This window comes from Crocodylus siamensis, chromosome 9 (genome assembly GCF_052110815.1).
Source record: "Crocodylus siamensis isolate JL-2025a chromosome 9, ASM5211081v1, whole genome shotgun sequence".
Lineage (NCBI taxonomy): Eukaryota > Metazoa > Chordata > Crocodylia > Crocodylidae > Crocodylus > Crocodylus siamensis.
In genome coordinates, this window is record NC_143403.1 from 71,007,363 (window position 1) to 71,025,271 (window position 17,909).

General features: G+C 61.1%; 1 protein-coding gene across 5 annotated transcripts in view; it reads right to left on the reverse strand.

Moving 5' to 3' along the window:
- The window catches only part of SH2B3 (SH2B adaptor protein 3), a 57,461-nt gene that overhangs the window by 11,247 nt on the left and 28,305 nt on the right, over positions 1-17,909 (reverse strand). For all 5 annotated transcript variants that reach the window (XM_090063105.1, XM_090063106.1, XM_090063104.1 and 2 more), the window contains exon 3: positions 6-107. In XM_090063105.1, coding sequence (XP_089919231.1) covers positions 6-107 — 102 coding nt within the window. The remainder of the gene's footprint in view (positions 1-5; positions 108-17,909) is intronic.

Consider the following 17,909-nt stretch of genomic DNA (forward strand, 5'->3'; position numbering starts at 1 on the left):
CCTACCTTAAGGACAAAGGTGTTGAAGTTGTCGGGCATCTCCAGCCGGGTGCACCGGCGGACCTCCTGGATGGCAGAACAGCTCGCGTGCAGCTTTGGTCTGGAGCTCTGGAGGGGGAAGCAGAGGGGCAAAGAGCACACGTTAGCAGAAAAAGCTAAGACCAAGCTTCGGGCTTGGAGCTGTGAACCCCCTGCGCCCGCCCAGCCGGGCTCCCAGCTCCGGGCTCTGGCACGAGCGGATGCTGCCAACGAACCCCTCGGTGCCCTGACAGCTGCTCAGCGCCTGGGCCGGCACCACAGCACTGTTTCCCCGCTCCCTGGACAGAGGGAAGACTCCCCCAGACCGGCATCTCCACTCCGACAGGGTGAGGTGTGAGCGGAGCTCAGACGACAGCTCCCGGGACCTTCTCCTCGGCCTCCTGGTCTCCTGAAGGAGCCAGATACGCCCTGGCAGGAGCTGTGGGCATGCAGAGATGAGTGGAGGAGATGGCCATCCTGGCTGTGCTCCCTGCCTCCGTTTAACTCGGGACACGTGCTGGGGACGTGGATCAGGTACCCCCACGCCTCTCCTATCGAGAGACGCTTGCTCTGCACAGGGGTCTCCGGGGGCTGAGGCTATTCACGTGGGCTACACTGCCAGCTCTGGCAAGCAAACACATGGGCTAGGGCTGAAGTGGACTGTGGACCACGAGGGGCACCCACGGCCCAGGCCTCGGTCTACCCCGGACCAAACGGAAAGGCTGCCAGGAGACGAAGCTGCAGTACACAAGAAGCAGGGAGCTGCCGTGCGGCCGAGGAGGCCCCTGCGGCGCGAGGGCGTGCAGGATAAGACTGACTGCGGCGCCGGCTCCACAACGCAGGGTGCCGTGAGCGCGCCGGGCAGGCCTCAAAAAAACGCGTGGCAGGCACAGGAGGCCGTGGCTACCCTGGGTGCCAGGCTCCAAGCTGGAGTAAGAGAAAGCCAGAGAGACCCAGAAGGATGCTTCTGCAACTTCCAGAGGCTCTTAGGGAAGAGCCACTAATGACTAGCGGGGCACCGGCATCCTCGCCTTTCCTGGTGGCAGCTGAGCTGAACTCCGGCGCTGCCGTGGCCTGAGACCGCCCGCTCCGGTCCCAGCTGTCCCGTGTCAGGGCTTGGCCTGGAGAAGACGGACTGGAGGGCAAGGCAGATCCCACGCCCTTGGCTCAGCTCTCTGAACCCAACCTGGGGATTTCCAAGGGCTGCTGAGCACAAAGGAAGAGGCCGGGCGCAGAGAACGCACCGCTGGCATGGGCGGCTGAACGGGGATGCATCCGTCCTGGGCCTTCCTGGGAGAGTCCAGCCCCCAGCGCGGCTGGAGCCAGCGTGAGGCCGCGAAGCGCTCTGCTCCCTGCGTGCATGCAACCCCAGCCCTGCAGCCGCGGGAAATGACGGGCCCTCCTCCTGCCTGGCTCTGACTCATCCCCAAACCAAGAGGGTTTGGAGAGACGCACAGCGCAAGCAGGGATGGGCCCTGAGCCAAGGCAACACGCTGCAGGGGCCGCTGCGCAGTGGCTGGGCACACACCAGCCAGGGCTGAGACGCTTGCAGCAGCTCCCTGGTCCAGCCTGGGGTGCCCCAGCCAGCTGCTCCCCCCCACCTGGGCAGACATCTAGCTTTCCAGAGACCAGCCTGGCCAAATCCTGCGCCCAGCGCACCGGTCCAACACCGGAGGAACGCTCCTCAAGCCGACGGAGCTGCTCTAGCCGGGCTCTGGAGGCTGGATCCAGCCCATCACACGTCCAGATCCAGTTAAGAAGTAAACTGGCATCAATTCAAAGCAGCAGGCAGGGTAAATTTACACCTTGTAGACCAACCAAAGCATGTATATATGTCACACAGGCACACACAAGCTCCCAAGAGCATCTCTGAGTTGCACCAACAAGGGGACGCAGGAAACCCCCTCTCGAGCTAGGAGGGAGACGGGCATTTTACATGGGCTTCAAAACACGCAGGGCAGCAAGGAAGGGCTCTCTCCTTCACGGGGCTCTGTGCCGAGGCCAAGAGGGATGTATACTCTGAGTCCCCAGGAGACGGTAGGACCTGGCAGGGATTCCCTCGGCTCCAAGCTGGGCTGGCACGAAGCCCAGAGCGGGGCAACCCTTTCCACGTGCTGCGGGGTTTTGCGATGAAACCTGCCCCAGCCCGGCTGCGTGAGCTACTCCAAGCAGGACAGCCAGGGCGATGCCAGCTGGGCCAGAGGGACCGGAGCGCTAAACCCCCGGCAACAACTTTGCAGGCAATTAAACAGAATGATAACGACCTCCCTTCCCCCACTGGGGTGCAGTTGCTCCTGCTGGGATCATAGAGGCGAAAGGACCGAACAGGTCTGGGACAGCTTGGAGAGGAGCAGGGGCTTCATGGCGCTCGGGGGTCATGATGACCCTGTCTGCGAGCACATCTGCTGAGAGCCACTTCCAAAGCCAGGCTGGTGCTCAGCACCGCTGCTGCTCCTTCCCGCTGGTCTGAAACACACCAGCAGCGTTCCCCTTCCAGGGCCTGGGGAGCTGCACAAGGCGGTGAGGACAGGACTGGAACCAGCCTGGCCGTGCTTGAAGATGTGCAAAAAATCACGTGGTCCAGCTCAACCCAGAGCTCATAAATCAAATGGCTGCATCCAGCCGAAGGCCTGCGAAGCCCCATGACCCCCTGATTCTTGCCCTAGGCAGACATGGAGCTGGGCTGACGTCTTCTGCCCGGGATGCTGCTACGCTCGAGGGAAATCCTGACTGCAGGGAACGGGCAGGAAAAGCAGGCTTAACCGAAGCCCAAAAGATGCTGCTGCAAACACCCTGGGGACTCAACCCAGAGCCGCCCTCATCACGTAACAGGGCCCAGCTTCCAGCACCGGCTCTTCCCTATTAGCAAGAACTGAGCCAGGAGCGCGTAGGACCAGCCCGGCGAGAGCCCAGGACACCCTTCGGCAGGATCCTGCTGGCCCAACCTGCTCTTGGCCTTTCTACCAAGACAGCTGCTCTGCAGCACAGGGCTGCGTCTTCCCGAGTTAGGAATTGGGGTCTCGTTCGCGGTAGTATGCCAAGGGCCTGGTGAACCTGCCTGGGGAAATGAGCCCCCACACAGCCACAGCCATTGCACCTCCAGCCCACGGCGGCCAGAGCAAAGCCTCCAGCTCCCTCGGTCCCTGCCCAACACAGGCTGCGCACATTGAAGGGTGCCTCTATGCTCCCCCAGACCTTGGCTCTAGCCTTTGAATCCCTCCTTTCAGTCAGCCGCGGCAGGCAAGCACAAAGGGAAGGAAGAGAGCAGAGGATGCGGCAGCTGATAAATCAATGAGTGTTGTGTTGCCGGACGAGATACAGGCAAGGACCCAACCCCCACAGATCCTGCTCCTGCGGCAGAGAACCAAACAACCCTGACATCAGCCAGGGCATCGCAGACGCCGGGCACACACTGACATGGCGGCAGCTGATAGGGGATGCCAGCTTCTCCCCCGAGGCCCTGGCTGTTGGCCCCTCTGCCCCTATCAGTCAGGAGAGAGGAGTGGCTGCCCTGAGCATGACTGTTGCAAACCACAGCTGCTCTGTCTCCTAATCTCCCGTGGGGAGTCCTACCCCACGGCCCTGGTCCCCATCTTTTCTCCTTCTGATGCAAGCTGCATGGCATAGCTGCCAGCTGTTAAACAGCTGCCATGCTCAGCGCCAGAGGCAGCTGCCTTCCAGCAATAGGGCAGCGGGCAGGGTGCTTTGGGGTCTTTCTGGATGGATCAGAAGGCTGGAGCATCTGGGGCTCAGCCTGGTGTTCACTGTGCTTGTACACATCCCGGCACACGGCTTGGGGCTTTTGGGCTATCCGATGCATCCAATCTGGGCACACACAGCTGTGTCACGCTCGGCTAGCCCTGCTGGAAGGGGCTTCTTCAGGCTGCTCTTTGTGGACTTCCACTGAACGACATCCGCCCCACATGGCCAGCCCACCAGGAAGCCACGGGGTGCTGCCCTGCGACACGCAGGAGAGTCAGGAGCAACCTGCCCTCTTTCCAGGCTTGCTCACAGTACCCGAAGCAAACCTGGCAGCTGCTAGTACCACTGCTGCTGCCCTCAGCTCAGAGTGGCGATGGGCAGTGGTGGGTGCCAGCAGGGAAGGCGAGGAGCTTTGATGCCCACCAGTGCTTTGCTGGTCCTCCAGCTTGCTCTGTCTCCATCGCTACCCCTGTAGAGCACCACTCGGTGCCTGCTGTCTCCCCGCCTGCAGCAGCGCAGCAGGACACGAGGGAGCAGGGCTGAGAGCTCCCGCCAACCCCTGCTCTTGAGAGCTTACGTGGAGATGGTGGGCTGAGTGCCCCTGAGCCCCTCTAAGAAAGCAAGGCTTTCTCCTATTCACGTCCCACACACACAGTAGGCAGACAGGCTGCTGCTCTGCATGGACCGGACTCAGTCCCACTCGAGTGTGAGACATCGGCCTTGTACTGCCACCAACTGAGAAAGTCGCTCTTGGCTTGGGTGGTCGGAGCCTGTGGTTCTGCAGCAGGCAGCTCTGCCCCGTCTCCCTGCTCTGCCCCTCTCAGTGCAGGGTTGTATCCTGACAATTGAGCTCCCCGGCTCAATAGTGACTGATGCCCCTTTCCTCCAAGAACACATCCAATCCCTTGGTGATTTGAACTTTCTCCCACTCAAATTAGAGCCAGGCTCTTCCCAGAGGTCGACTCGGCTCCAAACCTCGTCTGAGCGATGCTGGCTCTCAGGGCTGGAGCAAGAGTCTGGCTGTGCCTGGTGCATTTCCTAAAGCCCCTGCTCCTGGAGTCAAGTGATTAATGAAAGCAAGAGAGCCTCAGGAAGAGAGGAGGAGGAGTCTGAAGCCTCCTTGGGAATATGAGCCAAGCGCAGCCAACAGGCGGAGGAATTAGGACAGAGAAATGACCCTGCAGTTATAAGGCACTCCGATGCTTTGGGCTTCGTTCATGTGGGAAGTCGGCCCACTGCTGTCACCCCTGCACTGTCTACCTAAGCCGAGGTGGGACAGCATGGGGACTCAGGGCTTCATGGGTTTCCAAGGGCGGCTGCTGCAGCAGTTGCAGGGCAGGCATATAGAGTGGCCCTTGGATGCTGCAGGCTCCTGCCACTGCCTTGGCACCAGCCCTCGTGCCAAGGGCAGCTCAGCCAAAGCCTCCCTTGTGGGAAGGCAGATCTCCAGGAAGAGCTCTCCGGGGAGCTGGAGCCCTTTCCCCCTGACCCCCGTGATGGCCCTTTGCGGTCTGTAGCGCACGCATCCGCCCAGCACAAGGAGGAGGCAGAGAGGGGCTGAGGGCAAGCAACGTGCCTGTGCTAGGGCAGGGAAGCGAGGCAGGCCAGCGCCCTCACCGCTAGGCCATGCTTCCCCTGAAGGAACCCAGGCTCAGTGCACCGAGCGCGAATGCCGGTGGCGCTGCCCCCACAGCCCATGGGGCTAGCAATGCCGGCTGCGCTCGGGGCTGCACAACATCCCAGGCCCTCAACCCCCGCCCCACAGCTGCCAGCCGGCTGCTTCCCTCCCAGCTGAGCATCCCAAGCCGGGGCTGAGCCAAGGCAGCTTCCTGTGGGCTCTCTTTGCTGCCGCCTCCCACGGAGAGAGAGGGGGGAGGTCTCGTATGAAAGATCCTCTTCCCTTCTGCACAGCAGGACTCTTGTTTCTGGGAGGAGGAGGAGGAGGAGGAGGAATTTTGCATGAAGGGCGGGAGCAGCTGCCAAGTTAACTGTTTTCAGCCGGACCCATCCCCGTCTGACGCCTGGGTATCACACGGCCGTACCGTGCCAGAGCACCCTGCCTGGCTCTCCTTCGGCCAGGAGCACCTGTGCCCCTTTAAGGCAGCCCGGCACAGAGATGCTGTCCCTGCTCCATTGCTGCTGGCCTCCCACGCTCACTCCCGCGTGGGCTCCTTTCTCAGCAGTGCCTGGGCGGAGGCACGAGAGGAACGCGGGTGCTGGGCCCAGACAGGCGCGGGGGGAGGCACCGCGACACCCTCGGCAGCAGAGCTGGCCCAGCCTGCGCTGCGTGAGCCCAGAGGCGCAGGCGTGGAAGGAGCACCTGCCGCCCGAGGGTGCACGCCAGTCTGCACCCACGCTGGCTGCTCTGGTGCGGGGAGAAGTTCAGGGAAGGACGGGCATGGCTCCAGCTCATCCCAGACAGACCACGGCTCAAGCCCAAGCCAGGCCCTCTTCACATGCTCCCCAGCCAAGCGGCACGGAGAAACTGGCCCTCTCTCCCTCCCCAGACCCCTCGGAGCTGCTCTGAACGCATCCTTTTGTTCACCAACGAGCCACCCGGCCCCTTCCTGCCGTCCAGCTCAAGCAGGATTCGCTGGGCTGGAGTCCCGCGTGGGGAGACAACTCCGTCGCTTCCAGGAACGCCGCTTCCGGCGCTTGCAAACAGCTCTTCGGGGCCCAATCTGGTTTGAATTACAGCCCAGAGCCGCGCCGGTGAGAAAGGGAGGCCTATCCAAGAGGGGGAGGGAGGCAGGAAGCTGCTCGGTGCCTGCAGGGTGACCCATGCTTCTAGGCCGGGGAAAGGCACCGAGCGGGTGCCCAGGGCCCATCCGGGCAGGGGCTGCGGAGGCAGGTGCAAGGAGCTGCGATCCCAGCTTGCACGCAGCCGCCCCTGTCCCAGCTCATGTTACTAGGGCAGGCTCCTGGTAGGAGGGAGATGGGCAGGACAGGCATGACTCCTGACCCAGGCCAGCACCAGGCAGGGTCCTCTGGTTCAGGGCTGGCTAGTTATTTAACGGGCTAAGGAGCGGTGCCGTGACCCCGCAGGGCCCCTCTTGGTCCCTGACCCAGGCTCTGGCAGTGGAGATAGTTTCGCTCTGACGAGCCAGGACAAAACTGCTGAGCAAACACTTCCACCCCGCTAAGAGCTGGCTGCTGGCAGCTTTCGGTTCCTCTGTCACCGCGCAGGCGGGAGGCAGGGCTCGGGCACTGCCAGATAACGAGCCGCTAGCTAACGAATGCTCCCGACGCGGACCGAGGCGTGCGGGATGGGTCACTGCGGGTTGTGATGGTCCTGCCCCCGGCCCTGGTGGCGGGTGCCCACCCGGGAGCCACCGTCACGCTCCGGCTCCGGGGCCCGGCAGCCGTAAGGCAGAGGTGGCTGGCGCGGGATGAGCCAGCGGCCCAGGAGGAAGCTGCCAGGGGGAAAGGAGAGCCCAGTGGCCAGGCCACTAGCCAGGGCTGGGAAGACGAGGCATCAGTTCCCCATGGGACAAGTCACTCAGCCCCACAACTTCAGTTCCTGCCCATGCAAGGGGAGCCCTGCCATCATCCTGCCCTGCCAGCCCTCCCCTCAGATACCGCAGCAGGGGCCGGAGCCGCGAAGGGGGCAGCCGGCAGCGCCACAAGACAGGGGCAGAGAGCAAGAGGCGGAGGCTGGTGCACTCAGGCCTGGGCTTTCCAAGCAGGCGCTCAGCCTCTCCGTCTTGCAAGCTGCCAACCCAGCCTTCAGCCTTGCAAAGCCTTTGGGGAGCTGGACTGCTAGCACGGCTCGGCCCCAGTCGCGTCCCTTGCGATTAAAACGGGACAAGTTCGGCCGCTGGAAAGCTTGCAACCAGGGCCGGCTCTCCCCAGGCACAGGCGCGGAAACTCCTGCCCACTTGGACTGAGGACGCCTGGGAAGGGAGGAGCGAATCGAGGCAGGTTGACTCTGACAAACAGGGAGAGCCCGAGCTGTCAAATTCTTCCCCTTGGAGCCGAGCAGACAAGCGCCGCCGAGGCTGAGCTCCCACCAGAAACACTAGAAATCCTGGCTGGTGCCTTCTCCGCCCCCTCCCCCTCGGGTACTCGGTGTACTCTGAGGCCGGAAACGCAACATGAAAGCAGCAGCCCGTCGGCCCCGCTCCGCCGAAAGAAAGTTCTTAGAAGTTCCAAGCGGAACAGATCGTGCCGCGAGCCCGCGCGGCCCCGTCACGTCCACAAATCAGAGTCAGCAAAGGAACATGCGAACCAGCCGCGCCGGGTGCTGGGGACTTCCTGAGCCTGCCCCGGCCCGGCTGCGGAGCCCAGGCCTGCCCCCTGCCCCGCGGGGTACGGCTGGCGCGATGCCCCACAGCCAGCGGCGGGTCCCCGGGGGCGGGATGGGGTCCAGGACGTTGTTGCACGGTGGGGAGGGCCAGCGCCGCGTCCGCTGGGATCCAAAACCTTCTGCAAAGCGCCAGGCTTGGAAGAGGACGGTACGGCCCCCGGCACTTCGCAGCATCGGGCCCTTCCTCCGGGAAGCGAGAGGGGCTTCCCCCGCCTGGCCTTCAGGGGGTCGCTGCCCACCCCGCCCCGCCAGCCTGCGAGGAGGGTCACGATGGGGCAGGGGGGCAGGCCTCCCGAGGCGGGGGCCGCGAGGCAGCCGGTTTCAGGGCAGACAGGTTGCTGCCAGAAGCAGTCCCGGTTCCTCCTCCGGGCAGCTGGGGAGGGGGCACAGGAAGGAGAAAGACACCCGTGCGCGCTGGGGAAGGAAGCGATGCGGCGCCACGATAGGGAGCTCGAGGCAAGCTCCGGCTTCGCAGAAGGGCCTTCGCATGCCCCGCCCGGCCCGTGTGGCATCTGGCGCATCTGATGGTGCGATACCCGGCCCGGGGCAGGCGGGTGCGTACCCAGAAAGGGAGTTCTCGGTAGTGGAAACTGCACACTCAACCCCACGCATCCCGTGGCGGTGCTGGGGACCGCAAGATCACGCCTTGCAGCAGCCTGGCAGCGTGACTCAGCCCGTGGCAAGGGGCTCACGGGGGCTGTGCCGGGCGCTGAGCCCCGTAGGCGCTGCCAGGGCACAAGCTGCTGAAGGAGACGTTTCCAGCTGATGCTCCTTAAAAAGCCCGTGCGTGAGGCCAGGTGTCCCCGCCCCGCTGTTTGCCACGTAGACGCCGTCTGCTCGCCCAGCGCACCCGCTGCGCAGCCAGGACCCAGCACGGGCGCATCCTCGGCCTCGCGGGCACAGGGAGGCGCAGAGCCTGCAAACTTCGGCTTAACTCTGCTCTGAGCACGGACTGCAGCCTGAGCGCTGCTGTCCTCCGTGCCCGCTCCTGCAGCGAGTCCTGACGGCCAAGCCAGGGGAGAGCAAGGGAAGTGCCACCTAATCCTGCGCTCTCTCCGACAGACGGAGTCATGCTGACGAGCGCACCTCTCTGCTTCCTTGCGCTCCCCATCTGGCAGGGCCCAGCAGCACTCCCCTGGTTTAGCCCCGGGTGGCCAGCCCCGCGGAGCGGGAACCCCCTTGTTCTGCGTGGGCACCTGGGAGACCCAGGCAGTACCAGGGGCTACTACGTGCAATGGCAACGCGAACAAACAACATAACAATGCCAACATCAGCAGCACACAGCGAGGCGAGGACAGGCCCTGCGCATCCACTGGAGCAGCGAGGCGAGGGCAGAGAGCAAGGCAGGGCGAAGGAAGGAGCATCGACTCTTAGAAGCTGTTTAAAATTAGTGCTTCTAAAGCAGGTTCCTCCCACTTGTGGTTTGCAAAAATATGATCACCTCGTTTCAGACCTTTGCCTTTGCGGCCAGTTCAATGTACTCTGTTTATAAAAATAAAAACCTTTTGGGGCTTTTAAGAGTTGTTCACTGAACCACGCGGGCGACTTCCCCCCGAGGGACCTTTGTGCAGAGCTGACACACGTGCACACTGCGTGCTGGGCATGGGAGAAGGCAGCCACGGGCATTTCTCCTCCGGGACAAAGCTCTCCAGCACCGCAGAGCAGGGCGGGGGCCGGGGCGGCCTACCTGCCTCCTGCGCAGTGACTGCGAGTCGCTCCGGAGGCAGCGCGTCGCGCAGCGGAGACCCGGGGCAAGGAGCCGGCGCTCGGGTCCTCTTCCCAGCTCGGTCACCTTGGCCAAGGCCATGGCTCTGCCCCGACGCACTGGACAGGATCCTTCCTCGCCTCTGCAAAAAGCATTTGGGGACCTACAAACTTCGGTGCTAAGATTATAAGACAGGCCTTCATGGTGTGGAGAGATGTGGGAACAGGCTTTTACCAAACTGAATAAAGGCACCATAAACACCTGCTCGTTTTAAGAGAGCTAGGCTCTTTACACACAGCGGGGAGGTGGTTTGGCCCATCACAGGTTTCTGTAGCAAGGCTATGGGCCAGACGGGTATTTATGCACAGGGGAAATCGTTCTGCAGCTGCTGAAATGACACATTCAACCCTCCCCTCCCCGCTGCTACCCAGGGAAAGCTTCAGGAAGCGTCACAGCGAGTCGGCCTCGTCCCAGCACAGGTGCTGCCCCGCAACCAACCCACGCCACGCAACTGCACACGTGGGCACGCAACGCCGCTTTGCCAGAGGGGTCTAAATTTTGCTCCGAGCCCCTGGGACAGAAGCCCCAGGCTCCCGTGAGCGCTCACACAGCTGCTGCTCCATCCAAGGCAGGCGGCGCTTGGTCGTGGGCCTGTTCAACCCACCAAGCCCTCCACACAGAGGGCACCGGAGCTGCCGTGTGCGTCCAGCCAGTTGGTGAAACATTTTTATACCACTTGGAAGGGGGAAAATAAAAATCTAAATGAATCAACCCGGAGGCTGAGATGGGCAGGGGCAGGGGGGAAATCGTTATGGAGGAATGGCCCGAACGAAGCAAAAACGAGAGCTCCCAAAACCGATGCATCTGGGCTCTGCGCGCAGCTGGCTCGGGCGCTGCAGAGAGGGGGCAGGGAAACACTCAGGGCGCACGTGAAGCCCCAGCTTTACCAATCACGAGCCCGTCGTGGCGGTACAACGCACCATCCTCCGAGCGCATCTACCACGATTAGAAACCTTCACCAGGACTAACTGGGTGCAGCCGTGCAGGCTCTGCCGTCCCCTCCGCCTATCCCGATGCATCTCAGTTCCCCTTGGTAATCTGGCAATTTCCCCCTCTCCCCTGCTTTGTTCTGCAAGAGTTGCAAATACCTGCCCAGGAGCCTGGCGTCTTGGCAGCTCGGCTGCCTTGACGTGCCCCAGCCTCAGCTAGCCCTTACAGCAAAATTTCTTAGAAAACCACTTCTGCGCAACGTTGCACTCAAATTAAGAATAGATCTGGGTTTCGCCCCGCACCCAGCACTCAATCAGTGGCTGCAGCAGCAGGAAATCACAGAGTCGGAGGCAATATTCCTGCCTAAGCTGCATTTGCAATGCGGGGGGGCGGCGGGGCGCAGGAATCGGTGCTCCCCGCAGGCGCAGGAGCCGCTCGGCTCTGCCATCCCACCGGGGAAGGGGGCTGCGTGCACCGCACCTGAGCCGGGCACATCCGAAGGAGGGAGGCTGGCAAGGAGGGAGAAGCGGAGCTTTTTTGCCCACACCTACCAAATATAGAAATAGAGAGAGATGAGAGCTCAGACCAAGTGGCAGCTCTGTGGTCGGGCTGGAAACGAGCTCAAGGTCGAGCCAAGGTCACAGCTGTACTCCCGGCTTTTGAAGGCTGAGCTGCTTTAGTGACAGCAGAGAGAATCTGCTGAATTTCCGGCTTGAAAGTCTTCAGTAACAAATACCACCGCAGCCCCTTGGCTGTTTACTTTCCATCCTGCTGGTGTTTACTGCGGACAGGGCGCGTGGAAAGCATCCATCCGCCTCGGAAGAGCAGCGGGGAGGGAGCTCTCCCGCCGCGCCGAGGTCCCCCCTCCTGCCGCGACAAGCGCGTGCACCCAGCAGGCCCTCGCCGAGACGCAGTGCAGACCTGGGAGGGGAACCCAGAAGCGCACCTCTCTGTCCTTGAACGCGAAACGCGACGCACTTGGTTTCATCGAAACCTTTCAGGGCAAAGCAGCATTTGTGGCGGACGCGGTGCCCACGAGGCTCGGACCGTGCTTGGCGCAGTAGCGCTTTCCCCCACACGTGCCACGTGCCCCGCTCTCGGGATGCCTCGGGTGAGCCCTGCGCCCAGCACGGGGCTCCCGGCACGACATCACCCGTTTGCGGATAGGCGCAAGGCTCGAAACGTGCGGAGGACAACCCCGCCACCAGGGAGTACGGCGATGCCCCTGCCTGCGGAGGCCATGTCGGCGCAGGAGTTGCAGGATGAACAAGAGCCGAGCGGCGCGCACAGAGCAGGGTGCACGGACGCGTCCCCCCAGGTCCTTACATGACCACCCTCACTGCAGCACCTGCCTGCGACCACCAGAAAAAGCCAGGCCCTGCGCTTACTTCTATGAACAGCGTCTTTCTCATTCAAAATCTCCCGCAGATGCGTCCTAGCGCAGAGGATCCCCCGATCCCCAGCCCAGAGATGCTGGCAGCTGTTCGTCTGTCCGGCCCCAAAGCTTAGGACGAAAGCCTTGTTGGGAGCCTGTCTGATCGTCTCACCTGCACAGTCCGAGGCAAACCTGTGGCTTCCCTGGGAGCGGGACGGGCTAGCAGGGGCCCACGCAGCCTTGCCCGCAGAGGGCCCGTGCTGCTGCGACCGACCGGCCAGGAGCACGGGCCTGTGCCCGGCCCCCGGGTGGGGGCACACGGAGATCATGGGAAGGCTGAGCGAGGTGCAGCGACCGGGGCCGTTTTGTGGGGCGGTGGCAGAAGGCCGTGCCCCGCCAGGACGGGCGGGGATTTCCCTGCTTCGTGCTCTTTCAGTTCCAGCCTTAGTCATGCTGCCGAGGCAGAGGCAGTGCAACGGATACGAGCCAGATTTGCAGCTGCTTGTAAATCTCAGAGCAGCAGAGGCCTCCAGGCCATTATGCAACAGGAAAGACCTCCCGCATCCTTCAGGTGCCAAGACGCTGCTGGCCATCATGGCCCGAGAGGCACCGGGCAGATAGGGAGGGACGGGGCTCCCCAGGCAGAGCTGGATGGTGGACACCGAAAAGCGCTCGAGAGACGATTCTGCTCATCCAGAACCAAGCCCTGCACGCCGCGCTCAAGGGACTTGGGGATCCCAGTCTCCTTTGAGCTTGAATGGGATCTGTGCTCCTACATCACTTGGGTGCTGCAAACCCCCCCGTGCCACCAACTCCCCTCTGCCCTCGCAGCCCAGGCCGATGGCGGCAGGTCCATGTGACCAGGGCTGGCTGCACCGGAGGAAAGGAGTAAGCAGTGCCCCCTCTTTCCTTGTTCATGTCTCATGAGACGTGGCTGGGAGAGGCCCCCCGAGCGGGGCAGCGTAGCAGGGCAAGCCGGGACACCCCTGACGGGGAGGAAGGCCTGGATGGAGCGAGAGGGGAATCGGCTGGGCGGCGTCTGGCTGCTCTGTCGATCGGACAGGCCTGCGCCGGTCTGGACAGGCTCTACAGCCGTCCCTCAGCCAGGAGGAGTATGGCCACAGGCTGCCGCAGGCAGGGAGCCCAGCTGGCACTACCCTGCCACCCAACCCCACTCTTCTGCATGGGCTTTGGCAGGAGCCCAGGAGGCTTCTGGGGGGCAAGGAGTTTGGCTAGACACCCCAAGGCCTGTCACCCGCAGCGTGAGGACAGCCCTGAATCCCGCTCTGAGCCGCCCAAGTGCACAAACACCCATTTCCAAAGGCCCGGCAGCCAGCCCCCTTCCCCCCCTGCTTTCCCTCTCTCTTCCACCCCCTTCTCTCCAGCTCCTTCCCTTGGCTTCCTTCCCCACAGCCCTCTGCTTTTGCTCCTGTAAACCATCCCCAGCTGTCCCAGGGCTAGCCGGCCAGGCCAAAGGGGATCAGGCTGGGGGTCTGCGGCGACCAGCAGGGAGCCTGGCTTCCCATTCACTGGCAGCTCGGAAGGACGATTTCCTATTCCCCTCTCCACCCCTTCTGTGACCTTCCCTCCTTCTGGCCTCCCTGCTCCTCCTGTCCCTGGGGTTTTTCCCCTCAGGCATTTCCCTCGTTGCAGTCTCCAGGCCAATCCCAGGCTCTGGATGGAAAGTCCCAGTGGGTTTAGCTGGGCAGGCCAAGCTCTCCTGGCTGCATTCACAGCATCCCCCGCACGCTACAGGCACAGACAGAGCCTCGGTGCATGGAGAAAGCCGCGGCAGCCAAGGGAACAGTCAACAGCTCAACAGCCAAATGGGGCAGAGAGCAGGAGCATCCTGTGTCTTGCTGGCATTACTGAGAGACAGGGAAGCCTGTCTCACAGACACCTGCTTGACTCGCTCCATTCGTGGCTGCAACCTGGGGCTAAATGACAGGCCAGAGGAACCTGGCAGCATCCACCCATTCAGGACTGCTCAACCGGCCCTGTCCGCAGCACAGGGCTGAGCCAGCAAGTATTTGAGGGAGATGGGGGCCCTCGCTTGGCCTGTTGTACAAGCCTGGCCCCTGCAGCACTGAAATCCACCCAGTTTTTTCCACAGGCTCAATACAGAAACTACCTGGCGCATGTTGCATTATACGTAGGCTGGCGCTGTCCCTTCTGGCTGTTCAGTCCTTCCCTATAGGACAGGTCAGTAATTTCCTTAAGCCAAGCCGTGTTCTGTGGCGCTGTCTCTCATCCGATCTGCTCTAAGCGCCCCAATTGCCACCACCCATGGGGAAAGCTGCACCCTGCTGCGGACCTACCATGGTATACCTGGGAGGAAGAGGCAATCCTCCTGAACTCCCGCCTGCCCCCCAAGCTGCTTTGCAGCACGGGAGGCCAGGCCGTGCACTAAGGAAGCTGTGAGGAAGCAATGGCTTTGGTGTGTAAAGGCTCAAATGATATTTTTGGCTCTATGGAAAAGCTTCTGTCTACTCAGGAGCTGGCTGCCATGTGCTGGCACGGTGGAGACTGGCCTTCCCCCCACATGTGCTGAGCAACAAACCTGTTACATCAACCCCAGCTAATTCTTCAAACCCTGCCCTTATGCAGTGCCCCTGTGACCTATATGTGGTTCACATCACTCAGCGACCTGTTGGTCTCCGGCAGGGAAGGTGAGGCAGGACTCCCGGGTCCTCTGCCCAGCTGTCTCTACAGGGGACAGCGGGGAAAGTTATGGGAGGTCAGGGACAGGCGTGAGTGAAGCCTGGCAGAGCTCTCTACAGCTGTCTGTCCTCTATGGAGGATTATGCTGCAGTGAACCAAGGTCACAAGGGAGCAGCTACAGAGAGGTTCAGTGCACCTGAATCTACATGTGCCGACCTCAGGCCATGGGTTGATGGGCCTCCACTTCCCCAGGTGTCTTTGTGGAGATGTGCCTTGACTCCGAGCAGAGCCCCAGGCACACCAAAAGCTCCTTTCACCTGTGTATAAAATGCTAGCCAGCATCCTCCGTTGCACATGGACCGAGGGAAGAACAACCAGGCTCCCACCAAGACCCGACAGAAACAAAGCCACCTCACCGAAAACCTCCGAATGCCTGGTTCTCTCCAGCACGGCCAGGCTTTCCTGGTTATTAACACCTAGCATTATGCACCGCCAAAATGCCGGATTGAGAGCAAAGACCCACACAAAGGTTCATCTGTTCAGACAGAGGCCGGATGGGCAGCGAGAAGTGAATATATTCTAAAAATAAAACCAAAACACCCCAGACCACATCAACCAACGGAGCCTGGATTTCTTCTCAGCTAAAACGTGGTGCTCTGGAAGGCGACGGGCTGCTGCTGAATGTTAAAATTGTACCGATGAGAATCTTCTTCGGGGCACAGCGAGAAGCTCCTCTGCATTACTCAAATGTGACTAACCCTCTTTGTCCATTGATAAAAACGTCAATAAATAAGGCAGAGGCTGGCCTGCTCTGTAGGCAGGGTATGAATGAGTACATATTCACTACTGAAAGCCTTGAAAACCACATGCACTTTCATTTCGATCGAGGCTGAATGTCAGCCATTCAGCTGGTTAGCTTTAGACTGGAGTCTTGTGCTGTGATTCTTCTCAGTTCTTTCAAAATGAAAGAGTTCAGAGAGAAGAGTTAACCTCAAGAGCGAGTGATACAATCCCAGGGGGGCGTCGGGGCCTGTGGGCCTGGGGAAAGGCAGCAGGAACACTAGCAAGGTTGGACGGGGGGGAAGCCGGAGGTAGATGGCACCTCCGTGCAAACTATTTTGCAATGATACCATCCAGCTGGTTTAAACCCACCGGACCTCCGGGCACTTTGCAAACTCACCTCCGGGGACTTGCTTCCCCCATTGCTGGGTAAAAGGCAGCAAGACCCTGATTACGTCTCTGTCCAGCATCGCTGCGGCCCCCAGCAGACGCAAGAGCAGGTGCAATGTGAGTGGTTGCCCCAGCACACGAGCAGGGGGAAGGACAGTGCCTCCAGCTGACCCTGCGGGGCCGGAGGGGCACGCGGACGCCGCACTCTTGCAACACTTGCACAAGAAAGCCTCGTGGATCCCATCAGCCAGAGCGGTGGCGGCCCCCCCGTTCCCCCATTACAGTGCCGGGCATCCTGATGTGGGACTGTCTCCTCAGAGAAGGTGCCTCACGGGAACCACTGAGGCTCCATGCTGCCTTAGCTCTCACGCGTGCACATGCACGCGCCGCTTGGCTAGCCCAACTCCCACCACAAAAAGTATAAACAGTTACAACCCCCCAGAACCTGAAGACCTTCCCATTTCCTGTCCCATGCACTTAACACACCAACCCTTGCAGGGTCAGTAACTTGGCAGCCAGCCCCGCTGGCAAGGGCTACGCCATTACTCCAAACACCTCAGCCCTGGACTCGGAGGCAACTCTCCATCAGCTGTGGGCTGCGCGCAGTATGCTGCCCAGCTGGGGATGTGGGGGCTGCTAATACGCCGGCCAGTTCAACGCACTGGGTGCTAGGATCCAGCCTTCCTGGAAGCTGTGTCCTTCTGCAATTGCTCTCCATCTGGATAACAGGCAGCAGCCAATTAAGCACTCAAGTGGTAGAGCAAATATTTAGTTTTGCCAGTGGCTGCACTGACTGTTTCTGCAGACCTTGAAGCGAATCTGGGCTTCGGCAACTGGGCTTTTAAGCGCAGGCACCAGGGCGTGAACCTGCCACTCACCCATGTGCTGCAGGGAACGCCCAGGGTTGAGGTTACAGACTCGCTGAACCAACGCTGCCCAGGCACGTGCCGTTCACCTTTCTTGCAGGCACACTTTGTGCCGGTCTTTCATGGGCGTCCACATGCCCTTTTCTCCCGAGACCGTGGGTGGCTGGTTCTGCGGTACCTGGATCTCTGCTCGCCCACCACCCCACGTGCTGCAGGCCGTTCAGCCCCTGGTCCGAACCCAGAACGATGCACGCCGAGACCGAGCGCAGAAGAGCTATCACAAACAGCGTCCCATGCAAACCAGCACGAGCGTCTGGGAACAGAGAAACAGCAGAAAGGAGAGACAAAAAGTCCACCCAGGCCAATGACAACCTCTCTCAGGCTTTCTACCAACACCCTGAATATAAAGAAAACTTATCTCCCCTCTAGAGATCCCTTCATATCTACTGCACGCCTGCTGTGTTTGAACAAGGCGTTATCGCTCTCAAAAGTCTTTGTGAAACAAGGGCATTCGGCAACAGCCCTGACGCACCAGCTTCCCTTTCTCGTTCCCATCACTTATCAGCCACTTCGCATAATATTTTTATAATGTCTCTCTCCCTTTCTTGAGAGGAGGGGGAGGGGAAGGCGAAGAAATGAGAGGCCTTTTAACCTACGCTGCCCACGTCGGCAGAACCGTTCATGTTCTGGATGCCGGCACCGTACCGGGGCTATGCACAGAAGATTTTGCTCAAGGATTTTTATTTTAAGAGTGTTTTCCCTCATGGGTGGCCTTAATAGCTTCCTGGCATCAACAAAGAGCGCAGAAGGCAAATGCGACATCGTGTGCAACTGCGGCAGCTTGATCCAGCCCGCTTATGTACAGAGATCCCAGGGATTTGGGTGAGAAAGAGGCCTGGACGGGCGGAGGGAAGCAGGGCTGGGTACCCAGGAGGGCTTCTCCAGCCCAGGCTGCACGAGTTACATCGAAACACCCTTCCCACGGTGCAAACCAGGAGGTTTAGACCCGGGGTCCCCAAATGTCACGAACCGAAGCGATCGGGGAGGCGTCGCACCTTGTCTTGTCACATCCGTCTTTCGCCCCTGGCTGTCATGCGGCCGTGTCAGGAGCGACTCG